This window comes from Gossypium arboreum, chromosome 8 (genome assembly GCF_025698485.1).
Source record: "Gossypium arboreum isolate Shixiya-1 chromosome 8, ASM2569848v2, whole genome shotgun sequence".
NCBI classification, from domain to species: Eukaryota; Viridiplantae; Streptophyta; class Magnoliopsida; order Malvales; family Malvaceae; genus Gossypium; species Gossypium arboreum.
The window spans coordinates 139,389,976-139,401,634 of NC_069077.1; the positions used below are offsets into that span (position 1 = coordinate 139,389,976).

Below are 11,659 nucleotides of genomic sequence, written 5' to 3' on the forward strand. Positions count from 1 at the left end.
CTACAGAGATGCCAAATCTGTTATCTTCGATCTGCTCTCCGCCGCTACAGAGACGCCAAATTTGTTATCTTCGATCTGCTCTGCGCCACACTGAGACGCTTAAATCATCTTGGATTTGCTTCAACGTAAACACGTGAAAGCCAAATCAGCTATGTCTTCGATCTGCTCCCCGACTGATACAGAAATGCCAAATCATCTTGGATATCTTCAGCTTGTTGCCCCACTGCTTAAGGGGTTAAGACTTGTGAATTCACCGATTCTCAAGATCGTCCTCCGAGGAACATGATCTCAGAAATCGGTTTCATGTATCCATGCTTATGCCAAATAATTAGGATGCTATGATTGAAATGAATCAAATGCTCCTAACTAAATGTGATGTTTTATGTCAAATAATTAGGATGTTATGAAATGAATCAAATGTTCCTAACTAAATGAATGGTTATGAATGTAGAAATGTTATGAGAGTGATTCCTTTTTAAATGCTTAAAGTATCATTGCTCATAGTTCATGCGGGTTCCCTCATTGATGTACTATCGCGTCTTCTTGCTTAGATGTTATCTCTGACAGAAAATTTGAAGAAATAGTCATAATTTGGACTACTCTTTTCCCAAAGTGTTTTCCACTTTTGAGTCCAGTTAGTTCGACTAGTGGCCTGCTTCGAGTTCTTGTACTATTTAGAGACTTTCCGAGTAATATCGTAACTTCTTTTGTGTGAATATGATAAGTCCAAAATTATGATTTCAACAAAATGCTCGAAAGAGATTATCATAATGGACAAATGGAATTTTATTAAGTAAAATTTGATGTGAATATATAGGATAACAAATCTGATAAGGTGCAAAAAAAGGTGCCCCAGATATCGCAGCACGAGCTTCACTATTCTAATTTTTCGAAGACTCTTTCGAGCTAAATGTTTGTTCAAGAGATCCCCCGTATTTTGTTGATGCCCCAAGATGTACTGTTCTTCCTCTTTGAGGACAAGACTACCACATGCCCCACATTTAAAAATTTAGTTTGCTGATTTTGGTTTTCAACTCAAAAACCCTTTGGTCTCAAAGTGCCCTTTTATGGTTTTCACCTTAGCCTTTCCATCTTTTTTTTTTTTGGTCTCAAAGCGTCCTTTGCGTGTTTTCACCTCGGCCTTTCCTTTTTAGGTAAAATACTTCTTGACGGCATCCGAATTTACGGGATGGGGCATGTTTTTACCATCCATCTCGGCTAGAATTAATGCTCCTCCGGAGAAAGCTTTCTTCACCACGTAAGGCCCCTCCCAATTAGGCATCCATTTTCCTCGAAAATCTTTCTGTATGGGAAGAATCTTTTTCAAAACCAGGTCTCCCTCGTGAAATTCTCTAGGGCGAACCTTTTTGTCATAAGACCGCATCATTCGTTTTTGGTACATCTGACCATGATGGATAGCTCTTAGCCTCTTTTCCTCAATCAAGTTCAATTGATCATATCGAGACTGGATCCATTCTGCTTCGTCCAACTTTAACTCCGACAGCACTCAAAGGGATGGGATCTCGACTTTGATTGGCAAAACTATTTCCATTCCGTAAACTAAAGAGAAAGGCATTGCCCCAGTTGAGGTTCTGACTGATGTTCGATAAGCAAAGAGGGCAAATGGTAACTTCTCATGCCAATCTTTGTAGGTCTCAATCATCTTCCCCATGATCTTCTTAATGTTTTTATTGGCCACTTCCACTGGCCCATTCATTTTCGGGCGATACGGTGACGAATTGTGGTGTTTGATCTTGAATTGACTGCAGACTTCCACTATCATACTATTGTTCAAGTTTAAGGCATTGTCAGATATAATCCTCTCCGGCATTCCGTATCGACATATGATCTCCTTTTTCAGAAATTTGCTTACTGTCGACTTTGTCACGTTGGCATATGAAGCGGCTTCTACCCATTTGGTGAAGTAGTCAATAACCACAAAGATGAACCGATACCTATTAGAAGCCTTAGGTGATATCAGTCCAATCACGTCCATACCCCACATAGATAAAGGTCATGGGGAGACCATGACATGCAGCGGTGAAGGAGGCACATAAATTTTGTCTCCGTAGATTTGGCATTTATGACACCTCTTGGCGTGATTGATAGAGTCTCATTCCATAGTGGACCAAAAAATACCCGAATCTCATAATTTGCCTGGACATTGTAAAGCCATTAGCGTGTGTCCCGCAGATGCCTTCATGGACTTCTTCCAAGACTCTCTTAGCCTTTACAGCATCTACGCATCTTAATAGCATTTGATCATTTCTTCTTTTGTATAGGATCTCTCTATCTAAGACGTAGTCGATGGCCAATCTTCTCAGCGTCCTTTTGTCATTCTCGCCTGCCTGGTCCGGGTACTCACGATTCTTCACGTATTGTAATATATTGTGATACCAAGGGTGATCATCTTTTTCCTCATCCTCCTCAATACTGTAACAGTGGGCCGAAGTTTCATAAATGCTCATCCGGATGGGTTTGACATCTTCTTGTTTGTTTACCTTGATCATGGAAGCTAAGGTGGCCAAAGCATCGGCCATCTGATTTTCATCTCGTGGCAGGTAACAGAAGGTAATGTCATCAAACTCTTTGACCAATTCAAGGACCAGTTTCCGATAGTCGATCAACTTGGGGTCTCTGGTCTCCTATTCTCCCTTGAGTTGATAAATCACTAGCGCAGAATCCCCATACACCTCTAGCACTTTAATCTTGCGTTCTATGGCTGCACGGATACCTATGATGCATGCTTCGTATTCCACCATGTTATTCGTACAATCAAAGTCCAATTTACTAGTGAATGGATAATGATTTCCTCTTAGGGATACCAAGACTGCCCCGATTCCATTACCCACAGCATTTGATGCCCCATCAAAGTTTAGTTTCCAAAGAAGCTCTTCTGGGTCATCTTCTTCAGTGGTAGCAACACACATTAGGTCTTCATTCGGGAAGTCAAAGTTCAAAGGCTCGTAGTCTTCCAAGGCTCTACTGGCCAGAAAATCTGCTATTGCACTTCCTTTTACTGCTTTCTAGTTCACATAGACTATGTCGAATTCAGAAAGTAGAATCTGCCATCGGGCCATCCTTCCATTCAAAGCTGTTGACTCCATCATATACTTCAAGGGGTCCAATTTTGAGATAAGCCAAGATGTGTGATATAACATATACTGCCTCAGTCTTCGGGTTGTCCAAATTAGGGCACAACACAACTTCTCTATCGGCGGGTACCTTACCTCACATTCTGTGAACTTTTTACTGAGATAGTAAATAGCTTTTTCTTTCCTTTCCGACTCGTCATGCTGTCCCAATACGCATCCCATGAAGTTTTCGAATACTGCCAAATACAGTATCAATGGCTTATCGAGGTTAGGTGGCATCAGCACCGGGGCGTTGGATAAATACTGTTTGACCTTGTCGAAAGCCCTTTGGCATTCTTCATCCCATTCACCTGGGTTATGTTTCTTGAGGAGGCGAAAGACAGGGTCACATTTCTCGGTCAGTTGTGAAATGAACCGAGCAATGTAATTTAATCTTCCTAGAAAGCCTCGAACTTCTTTCTGAGTGCGCGGCGGGGATAGCTCTTGTATGGCTTTAACTTTGTCTGGATCAATCTCGATCCCTTTCTCACTAACCACGAATTCGAGCAACTTTCCAGATTTAGCTCCAAAAGTACATTTGGCGGGGTTGAGTTTTAGCTGAAACTTCCTCAACCTCTAGAACAATTTTCTCAGGACTTATATGTGCTCATTCTCTGTTCGAGACTTAGCTATCATGTCATCCATATAGACCTCGATTTCTTTATGCATCATGTCATGAAAAAAGGTTACTGTGGCTCTTTGATAAGTTGCCCCCGCATTCTTCAGTCCAAACGGCATCACCTTGTAACAGAACGTGCCCCACATGGTTACAAATGTAGTTTTCTCCATATCTTCAGGATGCATCTTGATCTGGTTATATCCCGAAAAATCGTCCATGAATGAAAACAGTGAGTGTCCCGCCGTGTTGTCCACTAGGGTGTCAATATGAGGTAGTGGGAAATTGTCTTTTGGGCTGGCTTTATTCAAATCTCTGTAGTCCACACACATTCGCACTTTTCCATCTTTCTTATAGACAGGAACGATGTTGGCTACCCAATCTGAGTGTTTTACCACCTTCAGGAATCCAGCGTCAAACTGCTTTCGAATTTCTTCCTTTATTTTTAGCAAGACATCAGGCCTCATTCTTCAGATTTTTTGCTGAACAGGCTTATACTCTTCTTTTATAGGGAGTCGGTGCACCACGATATCAGTGTCCAACCCGGGCATATCTTGGTATGACCATGCGAAGACATCTTTGAATTCTTGAAGTAATTCAATAAAGTCTCGCTTCATCTCCGCAGTAATACATGTTCCGATCTTCACCTCTTGTCCTTCTCCTAAGCTCACAATTTCGACTGATTCTTTGTGAGGTAGGATTTGTTTCTCATCTTGTTCTACCATCCTCAACAAATCACGAGATAGGTTACAGCCTTGGTCATCTTCAAAATCTTGAGAATCATCCATACACACATCTTGCTCGAAAGAAAATTCCGAGTCGCTAGCAGTGTCACTCGTATTATTAATATCTGGGGACCTGTTATGAAGACGAAGGCAGATACAAAGAATCAAAAGAATTTGAAACATTTATTTGCGTGATATGATTATGAATGACGAATGAAAGAATATTTAGAAGAATGTTTCAAGAATAAAAGAATTCGAAAGTAATCATTTGTATGGTTATGAATGGAATTGAAAGGACGAGATAACATTTGCTCAAAAATGATAATAACCGTGCATTTTATTGAAATGTCGTTTTTAAACATCGGCCTATTTCACAAAAGATTCTTATTACTCCTAGGCCTAGAGCAATAAGTGTGTTTTGGACATTACTCTGAATCCGTTCTAAAAGCTACAGGAATCTCTTCCGCAGTCCAGTTGTCCAGAACACTTCCAGGTTTGCAGAGGTAAATGCCCGAAAAATTCTCTCTTCCGGTCTCTTCTTCACATATGACATTGATGTCCAAGCTTTCCAGCCTTTCTTCTATAGCTCCCGTCATTAGTGTGTCTCTCTCGGGATGAATGATTCCCCCGGACACAAATGTTTTCGATATATGGGGGAATGTCATTGGTTCCCACTTGATTTCTTCCCCCGTTAATCGAGCTCTTCTTCTTTCTTGCTTCTTTCCCAGCTCTATTCTCATTTGTTTCGCGTCCGGCTTAAATCCTAAACCGAAGCGGTCTCTTTTATCTTTCGGCATTGGCGTTTCAACCCTTCCTTGCAGATGTCTTCCAAGTCCTCTTCCTGGTAGGGCTCCTTTTTCAATCGTTAACTGGAGGCTTATCCTCGTGGTTTTGGACAATTTTGGCACCAGAATTTTGCTTCCCTCCGTGATGAAGGTTACATTAACAAATTCTAAAGATCGAAATGAACATTCGATTGTTTCGTCATCTGTCTCCAAATAGGGCGCATTATTGCTCACAGTTGCAATGATATCCTCTTCAGCATTGATCATTATCAACCTCTCCTCTGATACCAGCTTCAACTTTTGATGCAACGAAGAAGGCACTGCCCCAGCTGAATGTATCCAGGGCCTCCCCATTAAGCAATTATATGAGGGCTTGATATCCATTACTAGGAAATCCACCTCATATATGATTGGCCCAATCTGAAGAGGTACTTCGATTCTGCCTATCACCTTTCTCTCCGTGCCGTCAAATGCCTTCACTATGTTCTGGCACTCCTTCATGTGAAAGCTGTCTACAGGTAATCTATTTAGTGTGGTCAATGGCAGGATGTTCAAAGCCGATCCGTTGTCAATCAGTACGCCTGGCAGCGTATACCCTTTACAGCGCGTGGTAATGTGCAATGCTTTAGTCGACCCCATGCCACCGGGTGGTATCTCATCATCATTGAAGAAGATATAGTTTTCGGCACTTATGTTACTAACCAATCGGTCCAGTTTGTTACCGGAGATATCATTGGCAACATACGTTTCATTCAAGACCTTCATTAGCGCGCTGCGATGAACTTCCGAGCTTAGAAGTAAGGCCAGCACTGAGATACGAGCTGGTTGTTTATGTAGCTGTTCCACCACGCTGTATTCACTATGCTTTAGGAATTTTAAAAACTCCTTAGCCTCTTCTTCGTTAACTAGCTCATTGACAAGAAGTTCAGATTTGGTCGCTTTTTCTTTCACCCCTTCGACCACTAGGGCTGTGCCTTCTCACTCGCTATATCGTAACGTCTCCCGCTACGTGTATAGGATCCCCTATCTTGGTCCTCTTTTAAAGTGTCGACCAGGCTTTCCTTCCCCGGAATTGTCACATTACAATCATAATTCCATGGGACCCTTTTGCTATCTTTGTAAGGGAAGACTGCAGGTCTCTGGATTATGACCCTTAGTGGCAGTTGAACTCTAGCTTCATTATTTTTGGGTCTCGATATGATAACCATGGGGTAGTTAACTGTTTGATTTTATACTGTCGACTCTCCCTCCGACGGACATATGTCTCCCTCTACGGGGTTTTTAGTCTCTTCATAGAATTCCATTTCCTTATTGTTCATCATGTTCTGCACTAGGGCTCTAAATTCCACACACTCTTGGATTTCATGCCCCACCTCATTGTGGAACTCACAGTAGTTCCTCTCTTTTTTGGATTCTCTTCCCAAATCCAACGCGATCAAACCTCTCATGACCATCTCCCTCCACACTTGTCTCAACGGAGTCCTGACTTTCGCAACCTCACACTTAATCTTCTTGTTTTTGCTTTCTCTTATCCCGTTCACTCCTTGGTCTGTGTGATTGGGGAGTGGGTTTCCTGCTACATTGGGCATGGCTGAGTCATCAAATCTCACGATTCCCACCTTAATGAGTCTTTCGACCACTTTCTTGAACGCAGTACAATTTTCGATTGAATGCCCGGTAATTTCCACGTGGTATTCACATTGGGCGTTTGTGTCATATCATTTGGGATACGGGGGCTGTAACGCCCTAATTTTCGGGAATTCTGTGAATGTTGGCATAGGTTTAATTATGTTAGTGGGCCTCTAGAAGGCCCAAGCTTAAGATAGAACCCGACAATTTTAGTTAATTTTTGTTCCATAAGAAAAAAAGGGGTGAAATTATGAAATAGAACCTATGTGAAAATGTTTGAAAATGCTATAGGCTAAATTGAAGTGGCCAAATAAATAGGAGTGCAAAATAGGAGGATTTGCATGACAAACCTCCCATTTTACATGAAGTGGCCAGCCATCATTTTGTTGTAGACAATATGAGCACTTGATATCCATAATTCATGGTACAAATTGATAATGGGTTAGGTAAATGTTCCATGATAATGGATTAAGTAAATATTCCATGATAATGGTTTAGGTAAATGTTCCATGATGGGCATTTCATGTCTTTTGTATTAAAGAATTAAATGGATGAAATATGAAATTTTATTAAAATAAAAAGGGGTGAAAAGAACAAAGTTTTGTCCATCTTTGTTCATCATAGCCGAAAGTTAGAGAAGAGAAAGGAGAGGAGAAAGCTCTTGAATGTTTGGTCACTTGGGGGAGAAAATTGAAGGTAAGTTCATGGTAGTTTGCTTCTATCTTGATGTTCATGAGTTCTTCTTGATTCTACCTTAACTCTTGAAACATATTTTGGTTTTTGGTTGTGTTGTGAGCATTTGGTCATGAATTAAAATGAAGGAAATGGTTGTTGTTTCATGTTCTTTTGATGAAAAATGGAAGATAGGTGAAGTTGAGCCAAACAAATGAACATGCATGTGCCTTAGATGCTAAAGGGAAAAATCGACTAACATGTTGTGCTTTAAAATGATGAAATGGAGATTATACTTAAGTAAAATCATAGATATGTGATGATTTATTGGTGATATACATGTTTAAATAACATGCATGCAAGTTATGTGTGAAAGAGTGAATTTGGTAATAAATCTGCTTGGGACAGAAGCAGTAATGTGACTTTGAAAAATCACCATAAATTGTGGGAGATGAATTAGAAGCTGAATAAATTATGTAATTAAATATTAATGAGTCTAGTTTCAAATGGAATAAATGAGAACATATTTTGAATTCTGTACAATGAGAAATTTGATTCGTAATGAAGAGTGGTCAGATTAGTCAAACAGTGAAACATGGGAAACTTTAAGAAAAATATGGTATTGATTGGCCATACCAAAAATTCTGAAAATTTTATGGATAAAAGATATATGAGTCTATTTTCAGGGAAAATTAACAGAACTTGATTTGGAGTTTTGTAGCTCCAGTTATAAATAATTTAGTTACTGTTGCTCAGGAAGACAGCTTGCAGTGAAATTATGATTATGTGGTAAATATTGACAAAAATTTGTTAATGAGTTGCTTATTGTTTTCTTATAAGCTTACTATGATCTGTAGGTGTGGTTGGCGAATATTGTAAGGGGTTAATCGTAGTTCGATTTGAATAGTTAGATTAACGTGTTAGTAATCAAATTGTAGGCGTTCGTGTGTGGATCTCGTCAAGATATCGTAAGTAAATGTGTGTAACTAACACCCTCTTTCTTAGTCTAGATCGGCAAAAGTCGAAAATCTGAAATGCCGAAAACCGGTATTTTATAGATTTACGAGTGTACGAATGCTCGTGAGGTAAATCGATTAATGTTTTTGGTAAGCTGCAATGTTTGGACCGCAAAGTGCATGATTTACGTGCCTCGATATTTTTGGGCTTAATGGGCCAAAATTGGAATGATGGGCCAACTGCCCAATTCGGTAAGAACCCTCGGTACATGATTACGTTAGTACATGAAAAGTAGAAATATGCATGAAAAACCCTAAAATAGATAAATTATGAAATACCTTTAAAAGTGGAAAATTTACGCTTTACCCCTAGTAGATAAATTACCAAATACCCCTAGGTTAAATTGACCTAAATGCATGTTTGATTGTTGTTATTTATGCATGCCATGTTGTTATTATCGATGCATGGGATTGGGATATTGACGGAGGAAGTATTGAAAGTGGCTTGTCCACGTCTTGGAGGCTTTGCCTCAATTTATCGTTAATCGAGTAGCAAGGTCAAGCAATTGTAGAGTGTTAAATTTGGGTGGGTTGAGCTATTCCCACTTGGAGTGTAGGGCTGGTACGGTGGAGTGTAGTGGTTGGTGGGTTGAGTAGTCTCCCAAATGGGCTTGCATATGTTATTGATATTGCATGTATTTTGAAATGGGCCTATGGGCCATATGTTATCTGAATAAGGGCTAAGGCCCGGTTATTATTGTCTGAAAAGGGCTCGTCCAAGACCTTTGTTACTGAATGGGCTTAGGCCTAATAGGCTTGAGTGACTTGGGCTTTGAATGGGTTTTCCTACACACCGAGTTTCCCAAACTCACCCTTTTATTTTCATCCACGCAGAAATCCCCAACCATAGTGGGCTTTTAGTCGTGAGGGAATTCGAGTGGCCACCCGCTCGAAAGTTTGGTTTTCTTCTGGTGAACTGGACATCCTATTATTTACGTTGAGGTTTGGGTTTTTAAATGTAATAAGGCCGCTTAATTATTTTTGATGGTTTTAATATGTATTACTAAGATAGGTATTACTTATTTTAACTGTTGAAATTGGATAGCTTTAGGGCGCGTTTTCAAAAAAAAAAAAAAACAACAAGTGATTTCAAAATAACACGACAACAAGCAAAGCTTCCGCAATGAAAGTATTTTCCAAAATTAATCACTTTTCCTAAAAATAACTTAATCAAATCGGTTTCCTAGAAATATACATGACGTTAAGGTGTGGCAATGGCGGTGTGCATGTCTAGGATTGGATCTGAAGGGAGCTTGGTATCTAAGCAGTCCGATGGACTCACCACCTCTCTCCACCTTTGTACATACTGTCTGAAACTTTCATTTGACTTTTTTTCCATATTCTGGAGAGTGATCTTGTCGGGGGTCATGTCCGTTACATGATTGTATTACTTCATAAAGGCCTGAACCAGGTCCTTCCATGAGTTAATCTTGGCTCGACTCAGTTGGTTGTACCACTTAGACGCCACTCCAACCAGACTATCTTGAAAGCAGTGGATTAGTAGCTGGTTATTGTTAACATATCCCGTCATTCGCCTGTAAAACATGGTGATGTGGGCTTAAGGGTAGCTTATTCCATTGTATTTCTCGAATTCAGGCATTTTGAATTTAGGGGGGAGGACTAAATCTGGAACCAGGCTCAGATCCTTGGCATCAATCCCTTGATGATGATCCGCGCTCTTCATGGCTTTGAATTTCTCTTCAAGCCATCTACACCATTCTTCTAATTGTTTTTGCGAATCCATCCTTGCTTTTTCCTCTTCAGCCACTTCATCCAAGTCGGGAACAGGCGGATAGTTCGGGTTGTTGACAAAGTTAGAGCCTGAGCCGGTTTGGAAGTTCATCGGAATTGAAGCTCCGGCCTAAACTTGCTGGGGTATGATTGTGACCAATGGTTTTTGTAGGTTAATCTCGGGCTTCATCAGTATATGCATTGGAGTAAAGCCAGGGGGTATTGGAGATCTTCATTGATTTCCTCAACTTGGTCCATGAAGCCCTTTCCCTTATCTATTCCTCTCAACAGTAATTTAGATAACTGGGACATCATCTCTCTCTGAGACTCCATCATTTGCTCCTTCATCTCTCGTTGAATTTTGGCTAGCTGCTCTTCCATCTAGGATTGCATTTGTTCTTGCATGTCTTTTTGCATTTGCTCCAATTTCTCGAGTTTCTTATCCATTGATTTTTTTCTTGTACCGTAAGGGTGCGTGGTTGGTTAGTTTTCGTTGGTTTCCAGGTTACTGAAATAATTTTTAATTAATTAGAAAACTCTTATGGCCTTTAATGCATGATGATATGATGTAATGCAAATGTATGAATGCAAATGAGGCATCAATTTTGATTCAATTGCCCTTAGAAAATTTCACTTTGAAAATAAAATCTTTTACATAAGGTCGAGTTACAGATAACATCTCGCTCTAACACTCAAAGTCCTAATTTTTCTAAGCAACGAGGCCAGCTCTTGTCCGCGGTCTGACTCCAACTCATACTTCACGCTCAGTGTGTCCGTCTGAACCGCTAAAGTTTGCAAGTAGTCTGCTACTTCCCAAATCTGGGTTATGGCTTCCCCCATAAGGTAATCTCTGTTTCTGACTTGGTCTTGCGCATGGTGAAGCTACTCTTTCTAACGATCCTCGTTTGCCTCGAAAAACTGGATCCGCATCTCGCAGTTCTGCAGTGACGCTTCTAACTCTTCTATCCTTCCTTTTATTTCTTCTATCTTGCTCAAGCTTGCCCTCAACTCTATTGCGGTGTTGCGGTTTCGATACTGATGCAGAGACTTTTCGAGTTCTGCCACTCTAGCACTTAATTCCCCTCGCTCATTTCTGCTTACTGACAGACTTTTCTCCAAATCTTCGTTTTGTGATTGAGTTTCTAGAAATTTTCTTTCCCACCGATCGGTATTGGCTTTTTCTTCTCGAATTTCGTGGCGCCATTGTTCGAAAGTCTTACCTAAACCCTCAGTCCTCATAGATAGGCGCAGCTTCTTGTAGTCTGTCTTCAAGCTGTTTAGGTCTTCTTCGGCCTTAGTTTTTCCTTTTCTCCATTTCTCAGCCTCTGACCTCTGAGCATCAGCGTCTAAC

General features: G+C 40.4%; 1 protein-coding gene across 1 annotated transcript; it reads right to left on the reverse strand.

Annotated features, from left to right (window-relative positions):
• Nucleotides 1–4,900: 4,900 nt before the first annotated feature.
• On the reverse strand, nt 4,901–6,849 carry LOC108468559 (uncharacterized). Its single transcript, XM_017769440.2, has 3 exons — nt 6,496–6,849; nt 6,243–6,399; nt 4,901–6,165 (listed from the first exon to the last, which is right to left on the reverse strand). The coding sequence occupies exons 1-3, from the start codon at nt 6,847–6,849 to the stop codon at nt 4,901–4,903; spliced, it is 1,776 nt and encodes a 591-aa protein (XP_017624929.2).
• Between the last annotated feature and the right edge of the window lie 4,810 nt (nt 6,850–11,659).

Excerpts from the sequence above, each read along its gene's own strand:
- LOC108468559 (XM_017769440.2), bottom strand. The coding sequence starts at position 6,849 with ATGCCCAATGTAGCAGGAAACCCACTCCCCAATCACACAGACCAAGGA. Across the intron at positions 6,400-6,495 it reads CGTCGGAGGGAGAGTCGACA|AGACCTGCAGTCTTCCCTTA; the intron begins GTATAAAATCAA and ends GTCATAATCCAG. Across the intron at positions 6,166-6,242 it reads GAGACGTTACGATATAGCGA|TTAACGAAGAAGAGGCTAAG; the intron begins GTGAGAAGGCAC and ends TCAATGAGCTAG.